This window comes from Callorhinchus milii, unplaced genomic scaffold (genome assembly GCF_018977255.1).
Source record: "Callorhinchus milii isolate IMCB2004 unplaced genomic scaffold, IMCB_Cmil_1.0 Scaffold3, whole genome shotgun sequence".
NCBI lineage: Eukaryota > Metazoa > Chordata > Chondrichthyes > Chimaeriformes > Callorhinchidae > Callorhinchus > Callorhinchus milii.
The window spans coordinates 79,980,449-80,003,813 of record NW_024704744.1 but is presented as its reverse complement, the minus strand read 5'-3'; the positions used below and the strand labels follow the sequence as shown (position 1 = coordinate 80,003,813).

Here is a 23,365-nt window from a genome sequence, read left to right as displayed (position 1 = left end):
ATAAACCTTACCTTCCATATAGTGCTTTGAGATACTTTGTCATAGGCGCCATATAAAATGTGAGCCTGGATGATTATTATCACATTGTTGATGAATGCGGTCCATAACAAAACATAACATGTAGGAGCAGGAGTAGGCCATTCGGCCCTTCGAGCCTGCCCCGCCGTTCAATCATGGCTGATCTTCTAATCTAAATGGCAATTGATAAGTGAAGGACCATCTGATAAGGTAGCACATCATAGGCATGATTTTTCACTTTTTGGGGGTGGGGAATCAATTTTTGACAGAACATTAAATAATACATCTTTGAGGATATTTGCTGTATATTTAAATATTTTCTTTGACAGGAGTCTTCCCACTGAGTCAGAAAGTTGTGATTGCAAGTCCCATATCAGGACTTAGAATCACATAGTCTAAGCTGACACTCCAATGCAGTGCTGGGGATGTGTTGCATTGTCGGAGGTGCTATCTTTCGGATGAGACGTTAAACTCATCTGCCTGATTAAGTGGACGTTAAAGATCCCATGGCCTGTTCGGGTGGACATTAAAGATCCCATGGTACTATTCAAAAAGAGGAGGGAGTTTCGCCCGGTGTCCTGGCAAACAATCCACCAAATAAAATAAAATTGGTCACTCACTCATGGCTATTTGAGAGACATTTCTGTGTGCAACTGGCTGCTGCATTTTGCCCCAAAAATATGCAGCCAATCCACTTTACAGCGTATCCTGTGAAACTCTTTGCGACCTCTCAACAACGTGATCCAGTGCTATATCAAATGTTAGGATTATTATTTGCCAGAAGCTTTCTCAGGCAGCACACTGCAGTTTGTGGATTTGATTTCTCTGAGGCATTGACACACCAGAAAGGTTAGAGGTCCCATCTCCGAGCATTGTCACTCACTGACATTTGGTCGAGGGTCAAACCATCGAGGGGTAGCTTGCTTGATGGCTGTTCTCAGAAATGCTCCAATATTCTCCATCACAGAGAGACAGGGCATAGCTTGTCTCCACATGAGTTACTATGCTTTCCTGTAGAATTAATAGCTTGTATTCCCATTTAGAATCTTGTGTATTTTTTGAAGGTCCCCTCTGGAGGGAGCAGCACTCAATGCTTTGGTCAGGCACAGTATGAACAGAGACCGAGTTTACAATGTCTTGAACTGTATGTGTTTCTGAGTAGGACTCAAAGCAATGTTTTCCCGCAGACATGCAGAGTTTAGAGAAGCTGCTGCGGGATGCGGTGGTCAACGGGCAGCCTCGAACCCATCGACCTTGGAAGAAGATCCTTATCCTGGTGGAGGGAATTTACAGGTACTGTACAGTGTTGTAAGGAATTTGAAGCCCCTAAATATATGCCAATTCGGAAGCTCTGGGTGCTCACTGTGCTATCAATCTGTACAGGCTTGCTTTCAGCAAGCTTGGTCACTGTCTTCAGTATGGAGCATTACAATCCTCTCAACAAACACTTTTACCCTCACTCCCTTGTTTGCTCGCTCACTCAATCCCACACTCTCACATTCTCCGTTCTCTCACACACACACACTAACAAACACACACACTTACCTCCATCCCCAATACACGTATACACATGTAACACAATTACACAAGCACTTACCTTTTCCCCTTATATGCGCATATTTACCATCTTCACAATGACTATGTTCACTTGTTAATAACAGGTGGTGGTGAGACTATAGTGTTTGTTCTACTAATATCAAAAATATATATATGACAAACGATAAAGTTCAACAATCTGTATTCAAACCATATGACCATAAAACAACACAACACAATAGTCCGCACCATACAACGGCACAGATATACGAATCAAATAATTGAGAAACAACAGCATGCAGTCAGGAATTGCTCAGTACTCCAGACAAAACAATAAGCCCGAGAACGCACCTCAACATACACAACAGAGATCAGCCCCCAGAAATTTCTCAGGGTCAACTGATTCTGTAATACAAAACTTAATAGGTACTGGCGCTGGTAAACCCTCACACACAACCAGTCCTATAAAAACAATACTTAATTACAGAACTATCACACAGAATCACAGAGGGCGGCTCCAGTAAACTCAACAGAAACAATCAGCACCTCACCTTTCAAACGGACCAACCACTAGTACTGTTATTACTTCTCTGCCTAGAAAACAGAACCGAAAATATATTATCCACTACTCATCCTCTTTTACTTTTAATGGTCCCTTTCTTACTGGAGGTAAATTCCCTCACCCTTGTACGTATACATTGATACAGTAGAATCGATATTGATTCCACTGGGAAGTGTGCTGACCCTCTACACAGCTCCCAACTATTTCAAAGTTACGTCTTTCTTTTATGTGTTTCTAACTCCACCACCCCTTGTCACAGAGATACCTCCCACCCTTCACAGGCTGCTTTGCACGCAGAGAGATATAAACAACTTCTGCGCAACCTTCCACAGCCTGTTAGTTTCTCAGCCTTGAGATAGGCAGGCGTCTGAGGCTGCAGCCTTTTCTTTCTGTGGTCCATTGTTTTTACATCTGTGCTCAAGGACCCGATTGCTTATCATCTCTAGAGGAGTGAACATCTTCCACATGAAAATATGAAATGTAATCAGAAACTAACCTCAACCCGTCCAGCAAAGCCACTTTTAACTGTTTAATTAACAAACCTTCTGGAACATTCGGTTGCTGTTTGAAATATATCAAGGCACCCTGAGGTGATAGTCGGTATATTTCAACACACCCTCCCTCCAAACACACTTTTTCTATCTCACACACGTACACAATGGTTACCACCCTCCATACTGTGGGACAGAGACTTGCTGATCGAGGAGATGTGTGGTATCTTCAAAGGCTGAAGGTCTTGCACTGCGACTCAGTGTTGGCTGTGAGATTTCTTGGGTGGGTAAATAAAGAATTGTTGCATTGAAATGTAGCGCCTTATCACGTCCATGTCTCAAAATACTTCACAGTAGTTATTGTGTGATGACTGTATTTGTAGGTAATTGTGGCAGTTAGTTTACACACAGCAATGTACCATAAAACAGCCAAGGTGACAATGACTAATATAAATAGAGGATTGTTGGCCAGGATATTAGGAGAAACTCTTTTCCACGGAGTTAATGTAATTGTGCCACGGGATCTGTAAGATCCATCTGAACAGCCAGACAGGACCCCAGCTTAAGATCTCATCCGAAGGACAGCACCAATGCAGCACTCTCCCAGCACTGAATTAGATTATCAGCTACAAGTCCCCGACAACCTCCTGATTCAGAGGCGAGCGTGATATCGGCCAAATCTGTTCTGGCACGGCACTTACAATGGATGGGAGGGGGGAACAAAACTTATTCAAAGAGTGCAGACTCTGTCGGGTTGTTTAATCCGAGAGCATTGTGCACTCTGTTCCGTCAGCACAGAAAGCGGGCGAGTTATAAACTGGTTTGCGTGTCACGAGAGATCAACCTGACCAGAGACTGTGTTTTATTCCCTCACTTGTAAGTCAGTCCACAACAGCCTCTCAACCCCAGTGTGGACCTGTGCTTCCCATCAGTCAATGAGTGATATGGGAAGGTGGGGAGGGGGGGGGAGAGTGGAAAGAGAGCAGACAGACAGCAGCTTCTAGCCAATCAAAAGAAATGCAATTTAAACAAAACGTTTTTCAAATTAAACTATACTGTATTTTTGGTTGATTCCAGCATGGAGGGGTCGATAGTATGCCTGCCAGAGATTGTACTCTTGAAGAAAAAGTACAAAGCCTACCTCTACTTGGACGAGGCCCACAGTATAGGAGCTGTAGGGCCTACAGGCCGCGGTGTGGTGGAGTACTTCGGAGTGGACCCCGCTGATATCGACGTGATGATGGGCACCTTCACTAAAAGCTTTGGTGCAATTGGAGGATACATCGCTGGCAAGAAGGTACTGCTCAAAATCGGCTTCTGATTTTCCCTCCAGTTTGGCAGAAGCTGCCACTGTTTCTCAATAGTTCCCTTGGGGACATGTGGGCGTGTTTGCTTTTCCTGATGTGTTCTTTGTCCTGGTGTCCTCTTTGCGACAAGCCAGTTCCAATCTGCGTCAGTCGCTCATTATCTTACTTAATACCCTAGCTGTACACTTTCCTTGTGTCCTTTAGTGAAAGGTAAATACAAGGAATATTCCATAGTCATCTTGACTTTGGAACTCTTATTGCAGCTGTAATTGCAAGATTTTTTGGGGTCAGTGCATTCGATTGTCTGTTTCTCACTTCGGAGAATTAGCGAAAGAGAGAAAGGGGGAAGCAGAGATGTGTTTACTAATTCTGAAATGTGCAATCTCTTCCCCCGGGAGGGAGAAAATAGAGAATACAAGTATAGACTGGCTGTAGTCAAAGCATCATGGGATATCAAAATGTACACTGATGTATTATTGTAATCGAGCCACACAATTACTAGAAGACACTGATAATCTTTGTGCCTCTCATCGTAAGCCAAAACAACTCAACTTGATATCGCACTGGCTTGCAAGGAATTAGCAGATGCCATACTTTAGTAACCTATTCTACCCTTTCCATTACTGTAAGTGAACCAAGGCCAAGACCATGAGGGATTTGGGGTCTCAGATATTTGATATTATATGGGTATCAAATGTTGATGCTGTTTGTGAGAGTCTTGTGTGTGTGTGTGTGTGTGTGAGTGAGTGAGAGAGTTTATTAGAGTCTTCTTGTCTCTGTGTGGAGGGGAGTCTGCTGAGTGTTTGAATGAATAGCCAGTTAGCCCCTTCTGGTAATACTAGATGTTCTAACTGAGAGGATCTCTTCTCTTGCAGGAACTGGTGGATTACCTCCGAGGCTATTCTCACAGTGCAGCCTACGCTACCTCAATGCCACCAGCAATAGCCGAACATATTGTCCGAACATTGAAGTGCATCATGGGGCTTGATGGAACAACAATAGGTACGAAGATCCCCAAAGCCACAGTTTGTCTGTACCGTGTAGATCCTGCAACACCATATTGCTGGCACTAACAACAACTTGTGTTAAAGATCCCACGGCACTATTCAAAAAGTGAAGGGAGTTTCTCTTGGTTTACTGGCCAATATAGCATCCTTTACTGAGGATAATATCTTGGAGCACTTCACTGTGGTGGTGGGGTTTGATGCTGAGTCAGGAAGGGGAGGGGGCGCGGAGATGAATGTAGGTGCAGTTGAAGAGGTAGGTTTTAAGGTAGGATTTAGAAGGTTGTGGGTTCAAGCACCATGTTAGAGCATGGAACTCATAATAAAACATCCTTGCATTTGATATAGCTCCTTATCACATCGTTGATAGATGATACTCATATGGAACCATATAGTCTAAGCTGATGCTCCAGTGCAGTGCTGGAGATGTGGAGCGTTGTTGGAGGTGCTGTCCTTTGGATGAGATGTTAAACCGAGATCCCGGATGCCTGTTCAGGTTGGACATCCTATGGTACTATTCGAAAGGTGAAGGGAATTTCTTCCAGCGTCGTGGCCAAGAATCCCCCAAATAAAAATTGGTCACTGACTTCATGGCTGTTTGTGGGGATATTGCTTTGCACAACTGGCTGCCGTGTCTTGCCCACAAAATACTTTACAGTATACACTAATTTGCAGTGTATCCCGTGAAGTGTTTTGAGACGTCTCAATGACGTGATAAGGTGCTATGTCAAATGCAAGTGTTATTTTTATTTTTAATATTATTATTCCTCGATGATTATTATCGATACAGGCCTCCCGTCACAGCTTCCCTGTGTAACCCTTTGTCATTTCGGTGTCCAGGAATTGCGACGAGGCATCGGAGAAGGAGGAAAGTCTGCAGGGATGTGTAGACATATCCTGAACTCTGCCAGCCGCAGTCCTAGCTAGTAAGGTGCCAGGTGGTTACCATGTTGCCCGTTTAACAAGATTTGTCCTCATTGTGGCTGCTGACCTCTGTTACTACACCATTATACACCCAAAATGCATTTAGTGAATTCAGCGGGTATCATAAACCACATGTGTGTCTTGCGTGGTTATTCGAAATGGAAGCATGCCTCACTCACTTGTGCCTAATATTATCTTCAACACAATCCACTATCAATTATCATTCGTAGATTTTTTTTCTGTTTTATACCCCACCCTTCGGCCTTTACAAGACAAGAATTGTTCCGCAGCACCGTGTTGCCAGACCAGGATTAGAATGAAAAGAGAGTTAAATAACGGTTTTGATACAAGATTTTGGTATGTGTCATATCAACCACCAGAGGGCACTGCACTAAAGCTATTCTATTTTGCTCCATTCAACTCTTGTATGTTTTTGTGGGTTTTAATGTTTTTTCCCGAGATCATATTCAAAATGCATCCAACATAATATCACTTTGGGAAAGTTTGAATTTGGTTTTGTGCTGAATTAGCTAATTTAAGATGGATTATCATTGCTGGCTCTAAAATTGGCCTCAGGATCACTTCATTAGGGGTGGGGAAAATAGCGGACTCCAGTTTTAATTAGTTAAACTCCAGCAGTACTTCAGCCCATACTTCAACATACTCTCGGGTCCCCAAGCCTCGGCTCTTGCCAATCTGTATCTAATACTCTCTGTGTATCTCTTGAGGAAAGAGTGCGCATTCAATTCCAGACACTGCATGGTAATGGGTCTCCACATGTTACCTGCCGGTAACTGGACACGTGTTAAGACGACAGCTCTGCTCTGATGTGAAGGAGAGGGTAATTAGCGGATAGAAAAGGACAGGCAGGAGGGGTGGTTAAGAGCAAAGCACTGGATTCATTCTCGGCGATCACATTAGGATTTTTAAAAATGCATACCATGTAAACACGGGTCTCCAAAAAATATGTACATCCTAAATGATCTGATTGACAGATCTTGGGGGTTGGACTGAAATGAAACATGCCAATTGATTGATCCGTGTTATGCATGATTATTTGACGACTGTCAGTTATGTGAGAAAACAAAGAACCTCGACAAGTCTTGGATTGTAAAAAAACCGCACAACGTACCAATATTTGCATACAGACAAGATTTTTTTGCTTAATGTAAGGATGATTTTGCGTTAATGGGATCTCTGATTTAAGAGAGCCTGAGGCTTTAATAGGAGGATGGTCGGGTAGGCATTCTCGAAGGATGAGATTGTTCGGGCCGAGAGACCGTCGTTACTCAAAACCTCTCACGTGATCTCATTTCTGGCTGCACGGAGCAGACTTCCCATAGGGGGGTGAGGCGCACCTGCAAGATTAGACGTTTACAGATTCTCTTGCAAATTCAGCCAATTATGGTCACCTCCTCCCTTCCCCAGGCCCAGCGTCAGGCCTGTTGCCCTCTGAGACACTGTTAAGTGCTCTGAGACAGTGTCCCACGTGAAGAGCATTATATAAATGCAAGTTGTTGTTGCATTTGATATATATTTTAAAAATGTGGTCACTCAATCCACGTCCACAAAATACAGTCAATCCACTTTACAGTATTTCCTATGAAGCACTTTGAGACATCTCGATGACGTGATAAGGTGCAATATCAAATGCAAGGGTTTTTATTCTTATCGTTATTAAACAATCCCAATCTTTTATTTTCACAGGTGCTGAGCGAATACGGAAGCTGAAGGAAAACACCAGGTATTTCCGGCAGCATTTACAGCAGATGGGCTTCATCATTTATGGCAACGAAGACTCTCCGGTGGTGCCGCTGCTGTTGTATATGCCCGGTAAAGTAGGGTAGGTGTCAGGCCAGCACTGCCCGCCCCCCCCACCCCCCACCTCTGTTTGCACAACGATGCCTTTTATTAGCAGTAAAGTAACAGCAAACTGTGCTTTTCAGGGCCTTTGCCAGGAGAATGCTGAAGAAGAACATTGGGGTTGTGGTGGTTGGGTTCCCCGCCACCCCCATCGTCGAGTCCAGGGCTCGCTTCTGCCTGTCTGCGGCTCACACACAGGAGATGTTGGACAGGGTCGGTAACCACAGGTCTTTCATCACGCTTTCATCACACCCTGGCTTGACTACGCCAACTTCCTGCTCGATGCACTTCCCAGCTCTTTCCTCTACAAGCTGCAGATTATTGAAAACTCTGCGGTTCATGTCCACTTCTGCTCCAGACTCCGGGAACTAATCACCTCCGTTCTTGCCTGGCTCCCCATTCCTCAGAGAATAGAATACAAAACCCTTGTTCTCACCTTCAAAGCCCTTCACCGTCCTGCTCTACCCACCTCTCCGACCTCCTAACTCGGCAGACACCGGCCTGCTTCAGGTCCCCCCGCACCTCCCGCCCTACCATTGTTGATCGGGCATTCAGCATCTCTGCCCCCACACTCTGGAATTCCATTCTGCAATCCCTCCACCTCACCCCCTCTCTTGCCTCCTTTATGTCCCGTCTAAAGACCTTCCTCTTCGACCGTGCCTTGGGCCACTCTCCCACCCCCAATCTCACTGGCCTCCACCTCCTGACCCCAACTCCCAGCTCGGTTCCAAAAAATCCTGACTGTCCAGCGCCCTGTGATGTCTTTCCGATGTGAAGGATGCTGTAGAAGTGTAATTTGTTGTTGTCTTATCCTGCCACTGTGATTTGGCACATTTCACTATTTTTTGTTGAGACAATTTGATTCATCAGCAGTCAGGAGCATTCGGCATTTGTAGAACATGGGAGTGTGCAGGATCCTATTTCCTGGAGCCTGGCATTAACATTCTTTGTTGGTGTGGGTGGGTGGGTGCCAGCTTGCCTTGCTTTCAATTATCGTAGCTATAGAAATGGTCCTGAAGGTTGGAGTTGCGTTTTATAAATGCAGTACGCTTTTTAGAGAGTAGCACTCAAATTCTGTGCTCTGCTTGGATTGGGCAAGTTTCCTTACTCCCACAAGCCTAATAATAATCCCTTGAAAAACAATAAAAATTGGTCACTTTCAATCTACGACTGTTTGTGAGACATTGCTGCAATTGGCTGTCGCGTTCGCCCACAAACATACAGTCAAAAGCGCTTTGGGAAGTCCTCCCGACGTGAAAAGCGCTATATCAAATGCAAGGATTATTATTATTATTAATGTTTGTAACGTGTCATCAGGATCTTCTTTTAAACATCCTATGTGCGCTCATATATAATATATATGTATACTTCAGTGTTTAGTAAAGCTATTGTAATAAAGAAAATTGTTGTGTTTCAGGTCTTGACTGTCCTTAACGAAATGGGCAACTTCCTGCGAGTGAAGTACTCTCGAAAGCCAAGGAATAGCTGTCCTGAATTAAAGTACGACGAAAACTATTTTGAATTTGACATTTGAGCTGCTTTGGCAACTTGGGGACGGGGGGCAGGGAAGCTTCACCTTGTGGCAGACCATCACGTGCCTCCTTCCAACAGGCAGAGACCAAGAGGAGCAAGAAGAGGGTGGCTGCTGGGCTGTTTGGATTCCTGTGCGAGCTTGCACCGGCACTGGTAGCGAGCCATTAATTTGTAGCCTTACACACACTGTGTGGTGCATCACGGCTGCTGCCTCAAGTGTTGTTTACAGGTAGACCATCAAAGACCAGCCGACTCTATGCGGGCTCTCTTTCTCTCTTCCCTTCCCTCCCTCTCGCTCTCTGCTGCGATCTTTTCAGTCGCCCGTCTTCCATTTTGGAATCTTTCTTCCAAAACAAAGGGGAAAAAAATGCTGCCGTTACTCCGGGCAAACATTTGGAATACAGTAAACTCCCGATAACTCATCACTCCAAGGGAAAAGGGCTCAGTGACAAGTTATCCGGAGTGACGAGTTAGGCGTGTGTATAAATGCATAAATGAATGGGGCTGGGATATTGACAGCATGAAAATTTAAGCGGTAAGTGATAAGTTAAGCCACGATGGAGTTATCAAAAGTTTACTGTATATGTCTAAATGTGCAGCTATCGTAATCGATGCTGATTCAGGAAATAGCCAAAGTTAAACTCAGGCACATTGTGACGGGCTGGGGCTACAGTGAATTTAGAATCAGATGCCCCAGGTCTGTTGGCCATTGTCGTGGAATAACCTGTTATTACAACTAAAGAAAAAAACATTTAGATGGGAATTTGTTTTCAGGGGAAACCTTGCCAAAGATGAATTGTCTTAATCGCATATATATATATATATATATCTTAAAAAAAAGTTTAAAAGATCTGACAAATGTGTATATATAGAGGTTATAATTTTTGTAGTGAGTACTCCTTTGAAGCTCATTAAAAACACTGTCCTTGAAAAATGTCCTAATGCACATTACGAATATAGATGTTTCAAGCAGTGCAGGTTTTAGCTTTTTAAAAAGAAAGTGTTCAGTTATTTCCGTAAAAATAGATCGTCCTATTAAAACAGTCATGAGGAGTAAAAGGGAGATTTGTTAACTGTGACTATGGCTGGTTTTATTATACTTTTTATAAAAAATCCCGTGGTTTTCCCTCCTTACCTTCACGCTGTATACGTGTGCGCACACAGACATACACATTGTCCTCTGATCACAAAGCTCACTAGACTAGCTTCCGTCTTACCGTTTGTGCCCTTCTGTAAATGTCTAGTGGGAATGGCAGGATTCCTCTGTTAGTGACAGACAGACTATGGCTTGAGTTTCAACAGAGGGATGGGGTGTGGAGAGAGGGAGAGAGGAGAGTCTCAGGCACTCGGCTCCAGTAGGATTGAGAATTTAAAGCTAATGATCTGGCAAATAGAATGATGAGCATCGAGGAAGTTATCAGTTAACTACTGTTGCTGACCCCCAAAATGTTGAGGTTTGGGTTTGTAAAACCACACCACACTGCAGGGTCTATAAAGATTGACCTTTGTCGGACTGTCTTTTTAAAAGAACAATGATCAATTTAACCTAGTCTTAAAAACAGAGATTATTTTTGTTGTGAGTACTTGTTTGTTGCTCATTAAAAATGCTGCCCCTGGAAAATGGTCTAATGCATATTGAGAGTATAGATGTTCCATTGCAGTGCAGTGCAAACTTTCAGCAACTTGCCTTGCATTGCAGAAAGCTCCCGAACTTCACAAAGAGATGGAGTAGGGAATATATTGTAACCTTGGGTCCGAAGGACACTAACCCATTAATTCCCAGCACCAGAGTTGAATCTCCATTTCCAGAGCACAGTCAAGTGAAACACTTGGTCTTTGCTCCCCTTGTTTTGTAATTCTAGCTTTCTTTCAAAAAAAAAGTTTTAGAAAATTAGAAAGTTAATACTGAAATGGTAGAGTTACAAACAACTATTTGTTGGAAGTTTTGAGTCACTTAAATTCTTTTGAAGAATCTGCTTAACACTTCACTGCTGCAGCTAACGGACCCCATTTTACAGCATCGACCGAGCCAGCAGATGGTCTTGGGGACCACTCAGGGAGGCTTCTGATGTTGTTTGCACTGATATCATACGTTATGCGTGAAACGTCTGCTAATCTGTCACTCTTTGTACTTTCCTGATTCAGCAAAGAGCCCGTAGCCTTTGTTCTTCAGGTTGAAGATATCCCAGGCAGTGGTGTCACTGCCACTTATCTGTAGCAGAAGACAGCAATTCTGTTGAACAAGTGGCCTTTAAAAACAGTGTTGGAATGCACCATATGTCACTGCACCTCAGGATCTGCCTTTGTTGCAGTTGCTGTCATCTTGCTTGCAAGATGAAAGCTGCAAATTGAGATTTAAGACAGTCTAAACCCAGGACCTAATAGACATGGGCCCACAGGGTAATGCGGCTCAGAATCAGCAGAGAGTGGGCAGCCCTTCTCTCGAGAGGTTTGCTAACTTGAGTGGAATAACATCACTCAGTAGGGGTGGCGGGCGGAAGGGAGGGAGCATCTGCTGAATTTGGGAGCGAGGCACTTTAGTAAGAGTAGAGGGAGCCGATTGTGCGTCAAACCATCTTACACCTGACCTGAGAGTGTTTAACAACCAGCACTGTCCACATTAGGAATGGATCCCTTTTCTAACTCCTGACATCCCTCACCTTGCCGAGCAAAAAATTCACAAGTTATTTTGCAAAATGAATAGCTCAATACACTTAACTTGTAAAGAATGTTGTTGGAAAAATTCTGTGTTTATTTTTTTGAGTGGGTAAAAAAGTATGCCCTGAGCATATTGTAAATTTTGGGGTATTTTCACCCCACACTTTTACCTTTACTGTTAAAATCCATTTTCTGTGCCACTCAGTTTAACAAAAGCAAGTCTGTTCATTGCTGCAAATGTCCAGGTTAAAAAATAAATTGGCATCACTTATAAGAGCAGCACCATCAAACATGAATTCACAGAGACTGACTTGCATGTTGTCAGAATGAACTCTAATCTGTGTCCCTCTCCCTGATAATTTACACCTCGACAGTGCAGCTCCACAGACTTCAGGCTTCTGGTGAAGGGCTGGGTTAAATAGCTAATCATTCTGGAGCACATTACTATATCAATAGGGACGGTGCCTCTTAACTTTAGCTACTTCATGCTGTGCCTGGAGCCTCCTGGGCTTATAAGACGTGGGCTTTAAGGTGGGTGGGGGGGCGTGGCGGGAAGTGTCTGTTTGGGAAGGAGGGGAATGTTTTGGGTTTTGTTTGCAAAAGGGTAATTGCAATGTTGTTAATCCCCTCAAAACTGCTTCACTTGTGGGCGCTAACACTGCGATGAAGTGTCTCTTGGTTGCACGAGACTGATACGATATAAGCGGAGGATTTGGAGATTTACGAGTCAAAGGAAGTTGTTTTCTAGTAGGGCTTCTCTCCATTTCCCATTCCACCCCCCCCCCCACACACACCAAACTAAATGAACTAAACCCTGCCACTGAGAAGCCTGTTCAGGTTATTGTGCTGACCGCCCACAGTCTTCGCTAGCTAACGGTGGGGTTCACATGCTGCTTTTAACTGAGTGTAAGACAAGCCTTCTAGTGGTGCCTTTTTATTTAATACTGCACTGTTTGTTGTTCTCACCATCATCGCACCAGTTAGTCAAGTGCACCAGTCTGGTCAACATTACGACCACGATGATGGTATTTTAAATATCGTTTTGTGTTTTTTAACCATTTTGGGTCCAGTTGGGACGAGGATATGTGGGAAGGGGGAGACGAGACAGAGAGAGAATGTTTAATGGGAGGGTGGGCTTGTATTCTTGCATGAGGTTTAAAGCTCAGCCGATTGCCTGAGAGAGCACTTTCAACTGAGCTAACGAACTAAAGAGTATAAGAGTTCAAATGTCAAATTTCCCTCCAAAACCTGCCTTAGAGAAAGTGAGGAATGGGAGAACGGTAACACTTACAGCAAGGCGTAATCCCACTTCGATTTGTGAAAATCTCATCCCCCAAAATTCCCTCTTTCGGGAAATTAAGCTCTTTATTGTTTCCTAACGGAAATAATGAATGGAAGTCCTTATCTGGAAAAGGTAATACAAAATCTGTAAAGGAATGAATGGTGGCAGAATTCCCTTCGCTCTTCCCTGAATATTCCACCCTCTCGCTCCCGCATTCTTTTCCCCAAATCTGGCAATCATTTGATACAAACTGTTTTACACCCCAAGTCTGCATTGTACTTGGTCGCTCAGTACAGACAACCGGGGTAGCATGCCAGAGGCAATAACACTAGACTGGGCAAATTACTGGCAGACTTGTGTTAAAAGACGAGGAGTTTGCAAATGGGACTGTTTTGTTGATCTATCCCCAAAAAGGCAAACATCAGGGTTGTAAATCATTATAGGAATGCAATTGTTTTCCTGCTTAATTTTTTCGGGGGGGGGGGGGGAGAAAGGAAAGAAAATATTTAGGGAAATTCGGTGCAAGGAGCCTTATACAGTTAAACATACACAGTAAAAATGAAAATTATAAGTGGGGATTCTAATATGAATTTTAAAAAATGACTGATAATATCCACGTTTGTTTTATCTTTTAAGTATTGATTTTTAGCTGGTGGGAGGGGTTGATTAAACGGCTCTGCAGTCGCTTTGTGCATCACACGTGGGCAGGCTGCGGGAAGCAATGTCCGCAGGCACATTGTGGCCCGGAGGTTGACCTGTTGAAGTCGCACAGAAAATCGCTACAAACCCACCCAAAAAGTATAATAAAACTTTTTTTTATTTTGAATCCACCATTTATTTTATCCAAAGAGTAAAAATTTAAAAATGGAACAAAGTAAAATTGATTAGAGTCCTTCAAATAAACCTTTGAAATTAAATCATTCCATATTTCTTACTCGGGTGAGGAAAGCAAATGTATTAAGTCTCCCTACTTAATACATTTGTTTAATACAGTGACGTGTGCTGAGATGCACGAAGAGTACAGTAAACCACACATAAGTCGTAGCAGTTCGGACCATAACATGAATTATGCAAAGTATGAGTTATGTCAAACTTGCATTCATGTAAACTCTTGAACATGACTTGGGCAGATGGTATGATTTATAGAGCTCAGACTTATTCGAGTTTTACTGTAAAAACTTAATTTTTTTCCTCTCCCTGCCTTCCCCTCCTCCTTTTTATTCTTTAAGTCTTAATCCTTCGTTGATAGGGCTACCAGTATTTCATTCCGAGTCTGTGCTGATGGTAACTGGCACAGAGAAGTTTGCAAATATTGTGTGTTATCTTTGATCTTTTATGTCCAGGTTTTACCCCACTCACTAAAGTGTTGGTGGTGAAATGTGTGTGTGTATATATATATATTTGTACGATGATTTTATACATAATGTAAAAAATAAGTTACATATGTATTTTTCCTTTTTTTCTCTCTGTGTGATAGCAGGGATGTTTTTATTTTGTACGATTAAGACACCCGACTGGCACCTGACTTATCGAATGTATTGTAAAAAATGAATAAAACCTTTTGCATTCCTATAAACCCTGTGCATTTTCTTGCTGCCTGTGAATTGGAGTTAGCTTCTGAAAATAAAGGTTGGTATGTATGTATGTATGTATGTGTGTGTGTGTGTGTGTGTTTGTTCCCTTCCCACTTTCAAAGCCCGACTCAAGATTTACTTCTTTTGGTCATCTTGCCCCTATCCATCCACTTCAGCTCTCTCCTAGCTCCCATGCCCATCCAGCAGTATACAGCATTTTGAGACATTCTCCCAAGGTAAACGGCACTATCTAAACGTAAATTGTATTGTATCGATAACTCGAGTCGGTCTTGAGACAGTTATTTATATAAGGCTTTTATATAAAATGTGTGCAAAAATAAAACTTTGATAAGAAAATGCTAAGCAAGTTTGTGAGTAATACTGTAAAGGTGGCAAGAGTACATAATAAGGAATAATGCGTAACTGGGCCAATAGGTGGCAGATGTGGTTTAATGCAGATCAAGTGAAATGATGTGTGTAGGAGCAAGGGATTAAAAAAGGAGCATGTGTTAAATGGAACAATTGTACAATGATCAGAAAAGACATCTCGAGATCAGAGACTGCGTTTGAAAATGCCATATTTACCAACTTGTGCAAATTAAATTGCAGGATTTATAATAATAATAATAATCCTTGCATTTGATATAGCGCTTTTCACGTCGGGAGGACGTCCCAAAGCGCTTCACAGAACACATGTAAAGTGAATTGACTATATTTGTGGGCGAACGTGGCAGCCAATTGCGCACAGCAATGTCCCACAAACAGTCGTAGATTGAAAATGACCAAATTTATTATTGTTTTTGGTTTTGGAGGGATTATTATTAGGCTCTGTGTGGAGTAAGGAAACTTGCCCAAGGTTTCGCCCTCTGCCTGGGATTGAAATCAGGTCTCTCACTTGCAAAGCGAGTGCTCTAACCACTGAGCTACAGGACTCCACAATCAATTTGCAATCTGAGCTGATTTTTTAAAAAACAAATTGGGTAAAACCAAGAGCCTGAAAATCAGCCAATCCAGCAAAGGATTGAAAGTCAAAATGCCAGAAAAAAAAAGTCAAAATGAGGGATTCCCCCCTCCCCACCCCTTTTTTAAAAAATTGAACATCACAGAGAATCTGACTATTCAGTCACGCACAACTAGGAATTGCTGTCAGACCAGTGACTTCTGGTTCAATAAATATATTTTTTAACTCCAATGGAGTCTTACCATATTCAAATTCATGATGTTGCCCTAAATGACGTGATTAACTATCAACGAAAAGGATTATGAATGACTCTATGATAATAGTCTTTGTATTTAATATAGAGACTTATGGTGTCATTGAAATGTCTCGAAGCACTTCACAGGATTTACTGTAGTGTAGTCACTACTTGTGGGTGAATGTGGCAGTCAATTGGTGCACAGCAATGTCCCATAAACAACCATGATCAATCTTATCTGTGGGATTGTTGGCCTGGACACCAGGCGAAACACGTCTCTTCTTTCAAATAGTGCCATCCACCTGAACAGACAGACAGGACCTTGGTTTAATGTCTTATCCAAAGGATGACACCTCTGACAATGAGGTGCTTCCCCAGCACTGCACTGAAGCGTCAACCTGGACCATGAGCTAAACAAGTGCTCACCTGGAGCTTGAAACCACAACCTTCTGACTCAGAGGTGTGCATGCTGCCCACTGAGCCAGGCCGTGACAGAAATCACATTCGAGTTATCTGCAATATGGCCACCTCCGCAACAGGCACTGGGGTAAAACCTGGATGGTCATTCTGAGTGCTGTTTCCGTTGTGGGCTGGAATCGAGCCAAAATGCCTGTACCCGTTGCTTGATAATTTGCCAACTCTCCAAACTTTTCAAATCGAGCCAAACCATAAATGAATAAGCTGGGTTGATCAATCATGAATAAATCACTGATTTTATTCCTCCCTTGACGATGGTTTTGATTTAAGACTGTTGTTGCATTTCACACACAATTTATTCCGATCAAGCGGTCTGGAGAAGGTTTAAAAAAAAATTGAGGGAATAGCATGTTGGATAATGATTAACTTCCACAGCACAAAGTGAAAGAGAAGTAATGACATTAGCCATCAATCAACTAGCCTGTTCATACCTGTGCCTGCTCCATTTCTCCAAGTCGATTCTTATTCAGGGTCAAATTCAGGAGGTGTTTGTCCTTATTACGGCTGCTGTTACATGTAACTGATGAGCTGCCAAATAGAGGAAAGTCACAAAGTGTCTCAGAGAGGACCTTACAGTGATTACATTAGAGTGATATGTCAAGGCTAAAAGGCCATTTGGGCCACTCAAGTCCCCACTCCTCCTTGTGGAGTCCTGTAAGGCATTGGTTTGACCACTTGCCTTTGCAAGCTAGAAGGCCCTTCTTAATGACCTGATAAGGTGCTATATCAAACGCAAGGATTATTATTATTTCCCTCACATTTACTCTTAATTCTTTTGCCCTCCTGCATAAGTCAAATTTCATCTTAAATACACTGATGCTTTTTGCTTCAACCATAGCTTCTAGCAGTGAGTTCTTCATTCTCGCCAATGTGAAGATTTTCCTCCTAAAATCCCCATTAGATCTACTGTCATATTTATGCCCCTTTGTTTTGGACAAAAACAGCCCATCCATGTCTGTCTTGACAAACCTTTCATAACCTTAAATATCTATAAGATTTTAAATGGAATTAAGAAAGTAAATGCAGAACAATATTTCTGATGCACTGAGACAGCAAAGCAAGAGGGCACAGGTTTAGGGTTACAAAGGGCAATTTCAGGGCAGACCCAGTGGGGAATTAACGACTAGAACCGTAATTCCTGGTCAAGATTCTGGGCTCATTTAAAAACATCTCAATGTTGTGACGGGAAGACGGTACAATGCAATACAAAATTTGTGAAGTGCCTTTCACATCGAAAGGACATCCCAAGGTGCTGAACAGTAGGGTGGGGAGCGATGGGGCAGCAAGATTGCTGTTGAACCATTTTCATTGGAACAACATCACGCCCAAATGACACAATAACAGTTCACAGCACTTGGGTTAAACCCTGGGACCAATGCAGTCGCTTTCCACCATTTGGCAAACACACAAGAAAGAGTTGTAATCTTTTCTTGAATCACAGAACTTCCTCTTTAAATCGTGCACTTAATGCCCACCATCTTTTTACCGTTGGCTGATTTATTAAAGTTGAATCAATGATGCCGGACTTCATTCCTATACGATATTATCGTTCTTCATGTGGGGTACCTATTCAGCCTAATATTTGATTATAAAAGACAGACATTAACTGCATGTCTTCAGACTTCCTGTTCTTGTACGTAACCCTTTAATCAGAGATCTTCCTTGACATGACAAGGCTTCCAAATTATAAAATGTCTATTTATCGGAAAATAAATGTCTGTCTTTCTAAACAGCAATTCTGTTTCAGTTTAATTTCCTGTGTATAGAGAAGCTTTGTCCAAGGTACAATTATTGCTTGTTGACCTCCCTTTACAGGAGGTCAAACTCCCATTCCCTTTTGTAGGATGAAAACCATCTAGGGTCTTATCCACTGGACAAAGCTGTGGTGAAACCCATGCAAAACAATTGATAGAAAAACATTTTTTTGGGGTTGGATCGTAAACTGTACTTACTGTACAAACAGGACTGTGCTTATCGAGGTAAACAGTGGCGTGTGGAGTATGGAAACTTGCCTAAGGTTTCACCTTGCCTGGGAATCGAACCTGGGTCCTCTCGCTTAACCAATAGGCCACAGGAGGAGGCACTGGAATTTTATTGTACAGTGCCGTGATAGTGTGTTTTGTGGGTGAACACCCCCAACACTGCATTGGAGTGTTAGCTTAGAGTATATAAGTTCCAAATCTTAAACGGGGCTTGAACTCACAACCTTCTGACTCAAACACGCCAAGTGAGCCAAGCTGTTGCTAAAGTAAATAGAGAATAAGCACAGTTCTGGTCAAGGAGTCCAAACTGTGATGGTTTTGATGGTTTGAGTCAAAATCATTCTTTAAAATAAAATCCATTCCATCCCTTTGAAATCAACACCACGGACCTCGCAGTGACTTCAATGGGTAAATGTATCACAGGCTGTGGTACTGAACCAGAAAGACTAAAGGTTAAATATTGTTTCACCTGAAAAAATTATAAGCCTAAATTAAAGCTACAATAAATCAAAACATGTTGCCATAACTACGTTTCTAGAATTAAATCAAACTTTGACTTTAAACTTGAAGTTCTTTTGAATTTTATTGAGTAAATCTGCTTACCTCCAGCGCCTGTTATAAATCAGTCCAAATGTATTAGGATCAAACGTTTTTTGTTTATTAAGGCATTTATGAAACATACAGGTTGATTATTAGAAAAATTAAGCTTCTATGTATATTATGCATACAAAACAACTTGCATTTATAAGGTGCCCTGCACTGGAGGATAACATCTTGGAGCACATATATGAAAGAAATATTTAAAAAACTGAAGTAAAAAGCATAAAGTGCTGAAAATGCTCAGCAGTTACATCTGTGCCTGTAGTTCTAATGAACGGTCACTCACACTTGAACTATTCTCCTGTGTTTCTCTTTCAGATGCTAACTGACCAGTTGCGTATTTGCAACAGCTTCTGTTCTTGCTTAACTTGTGTCTACAAGTAGAGTGTACTATAGAAGAACAACGTCTCAAAACATTAGATAATAATAATAATCCTTGCATTTGACATAGCACCTTATCACCTTGATATAGCAGCTTTGGTAGGTTGGGGTATTAAGGGATATGGGGAGAAAGTGGGAAATTGGATTTGAAATTCTAGTAAAGATAGAGATCAGCCATGATTTAATTAAATGGCGGAACAGGCTTGACGGGCTGAATGGCCTACTCCTGTTCCTTTGTTCCTATGTTCCTTATCACGTCGTTGAGACGTCTCAAAGCACTTCGCAGGTTATACTGCAAAGTGAATTGACTGTATATTCTGTGGGCAACCAATTACGAACAGTAGTGTCCCTCAAACAGTCGTGGATTGAGTGACCAAATTTTATTTGGAGGGATTATTTTTAGCATTGATTATTGACTAACAACCAGGTTGCTAATTACTTACTGCTAGATAAACAGAAGAGTGTAGACTTAGGAAAACTTGGCTAAGGTTTCTCCCTGCCTGGGAATCAAACCGGGGTCCTCTAGCTTACGAGGTGAGAGCTGTAACCACTATGCTACAGGACTCTAGGTGCACTAGATAGATGGTGCAGAACATCAGAACATTTCTCAATTCAGTCTTAACATCTGTGCCTGTAGTTCTAATGAACGGTCACTCATACTTGAACCATTCTCCTGTGTTTCTCTCTGCGCTCTGAGATGCCATCCGGCTTGGAGGGCGCTATATAAATCCCAGTTGTTGTTATTGTTGTTAACTTGGAAGAGGTTTTCTACAATATTTTTAAAAAGTGCAATTTTTTTTCTCATATTAATTTAGTTTTTAATAATTTTCCAAAACTTTTGCACCACCTTAAATTTGGGGACAATAATCTGACGGCTCAGACCATAACCAATATCAGACTTCTGCTGATCTAAAACCACATACAGAGATGGTATCTAAAAAAAGGGCTGTTGTTTTTCTTAATAGAGTAACTCCACTATAATAACAAAATCACTGACTGTTTATAATTGTACATCTTGATAATTTAAATCTCTTATGCTACAATGCTGCAATGCTGTTTGCCCACAAAATACACACAGTTGCATCACTTTACAGTGTATCCTGCGAAGTGCTTTGAGACGTCTCAACGATGTGATATGGCACTATATCAAATGTAAGGATTATTATAATAATGGAGTCCTGTAGGTCAGTGGTTAGAGCACTCGCTTTGCAAGCGAGAGACCTGAGTTCAATTCCAGGCAGAGGGCGAAACCTTGGGCAAGTTTCCTTACTCCACACAGAGCCTAATAATAATCCCTCCAAAACAAAAAACAACAATAAATTGGTCATTTTCAATCTACGACTGTTTGTGGGACATTGCTGTGCGCAATTGGCTGCCGCGTTCGCCCACAAATATACAGTCAATTCACTTTACAGTATATTCTATGAAGCGCTTTGGGATGTCTACAAGACGTGAAAAGCGCTATATCAAATGCAAGGATTATTATTATTATTTATTATTATTATTTCCCACATCTATATTCTAAGTCATCTTCTCAAAAAATTCAATCAGACTAGTCCTTTACAGCTCTGATCAGGCTATTCTTTTCAAGGCCCTCATCAATTCCCTCCCCACCTCCGATAATTGGCTCCAACATTCTTCCCACTATCCGATGTGCGATTAACTGGCAACCGCAACTTACTTTTATTCCTATCCTGCCTTTCACGTAAAAGAAACGTCTCGAACCATTTTACAAAGGGAGATTGATTTGAAATGAAGACGGAATTTTGTTGCAATTGAAATGTGTTGCAGCCACGTGTTGTAAACAGCGAGTATTGGTATATACGTGGTCAGTGGGCAGTCCAGAACAAGACGTCTTAGAGGGGACCTCACAGAGGTGCATAAGACATCAAATGGGATTGAAAAAGCCCAGAGCGATACTTCAGCATATATTTTTCACCCTTTTTTTCACATAACATTTCGCCCACAAAATACAGTCAATCCACTTTACAATATATTGTGAAGCATATTGAGGCGTCTCAAGGAACCTCAGTTGTTGTTGCCCTTAGTGTTATCAACAACAGTAATAACCTTTGCAGGAGGGGGAGAAGAAAACATGGGCAAAATCAACCCATCCCTGGAAGTGCCTCTCCTCTCAGTCAGTCACCCAGAGAGAAGGGGAAAAAGAGTGAAAGAGAGTGGACAGAGCGAGAGGCAAACTCAAAAGGATTGGAAACGAGCAGCTGAGGGACAGACAGAGAAGCTAAATAAACACTTAGCTTATCAGTGTGACAGGCAGAAAAGGGGAGGAGAGAGAGAAAAAAAAAACGAGTGAGAGAAGGAATTAAAACATTGTAGTGTGTGCATGTAGGGGTGGGGGGGGGGATTAAAACAACAACCCTGAGCTGAGCCTTGCAAACAAGAGCGATGGAGGAAGAGAGGAGTGAATATAAAGGGGAAAGCCTGGTTGAGTGAGTGATGAGTGAGTGAGGGAGTGAGTGAGTGGGGGGGGGGACAGGTAGTGAGAGAGATAGGGTCAGGGAGCACTGTGAAAGAGAGAGAGAGGTGGAGAGAAAGGAGAACCAGAGAAAGAAAAAGGACGTCAGGGATCCCTGGATGCGATGTGAAAAAAAGAGAGAAAAAAGCAAAGAGAGAGGGAGCGAATAAGAGTGAATATGAAAAGAGAGCGAAGCAGAGAGACAGAGAGAATAAGAGTGAATATGAAGACAGAGAGAGAAAGAGAGAAGCAGAGAGACAGAGAGAATAAGAGTGAATATGAAGACAGAGAGAGAGAGAAGCAGAGGGACAGAGAGAAAGAATAAGAGTGAATATGAAGAGAGAGAAAGAGAGAAGCAGAGAGACAGAGAGAATAAGAGTGAATATGAAGACAGAGAGAGAAAGAGAGAAGCAGAGAGACAGAGAGAATAAGAGTGAATATGAAGAGAGAGAAAGAGAGAAGCAGAGGGACAGAGAGAATAAGAGTGAATATGAAGACAGAGAGAGAAAGAGAGAAGCAGAGAGACAGAGAGAATAAGAGTGAATATGAAGAGAGAGAAAGAGAGAAGCAGAGAGACAGAGAGAATAAGAGTGAATATGAAGACAGAGAGAGAAAGAGAGAAGCAGAGAGACAGAGAGAATAAGAGTGAATATGAAGACAGAGAGAGAAAGAGAGAAGCAGAGAGACAGAGAGAATAAGAGTGAATATGAAGACAGAGAGAGAAAGAGAGAAGCAGAGAGACAGAGAGAGGGAGAATAAGAGTGAATGCGAAGAGAGAGAAAGAGAAGCAGAGAGAGAGAGAGAGGGAATAAGAGTGAATAAGAAGAGAGAGAAAGCCCAACCTGCCAGGATTGCCTGTCAGATCCCAGCCCAACACTTGCAGTCATTTGGTTGGGAGAGGGGGGTGAGGAGGTGAGGAGGGGGTGAGAGGGATGAGATAGATCGTCCTGGGAGAGAGAGAGAGAGGGAAGGAGGGAAGGAAGGAAGGAGGGAGGGAGGGAGGAAGGGAGGGAGGGGAGGGGGAAGGGGTTAAAGGAAAAGCACACCCCAAAAGCAATGGGTAGAGGGTGTATGGCTGCAGACAGCAGCAGTGCGTTTCCAGCCGCAGCTCTGTGCAGACCCTGAAGTGCAACTTTCTTTTTAAACGGTGCAACACAGAGCCACAGCCACAGAGGGAAGACAACAGAGAGAGAGAGAGAGAGAGGGAGAGACAGAGACACAGAGAGAGACAGAGACACAGAGAGAGACAGAGAGAGACAGAGACACAGAGAGAGACAGAGAGAGAGAGGATTTTGTTTCTTATTTTTTATTTTTTTTCTGCAATTGTCCTTCCAGCACCGAGAAAAAAAAGAGACGAGAGAGAGAGAAAAAAAAACCCAGAGAAAAAAAGAGACTTTTTTTTAGGAAAAAAAGAAAAAAATTGCTATTTTTTTTTCCTTCATATTTATATTTTTTTCTTTTTTTAAAAAAAACTGCACCCCACCGAGAGAGAGAGAGAGAG

The 23,365-nt window shown here is 42.3% G+C and overlaps 1 protein-coding gene across 1 annotated transcript in view; it reads left to right on the top strand.

The window, feature by feature from the left end:
• The window catches only part of sptlc3 (serine palmitoyltransferase, long chain base subunit 3), a gene marked incomplete at its 5' end in the record, with an annotated part of 32,166 nt that extends 22,483 nt beyond the window's left edge, over positions 1-9,683 (top strand). The window contains 6 exon segments of the mRNA XM_007892302.1: positions 1,206-1,311; positions 3,685-3,904; positions 4,790-4,916; positions 7,550-7,685; positions 7,789-7,918; positions 9,123-9,683. Coding sequence (XP_007890493.1) covers positions 1,206-1,311; positions 3,685-3,904; positions 4,790-4,916; positions 7,550-7,685; positions 7,789-7,918; positions 9,123-9,239 — 836 coding nt within the window.
• Between the last annotated feature and the right edge of the window lie 13,682 nt (positions 9,684-23,365).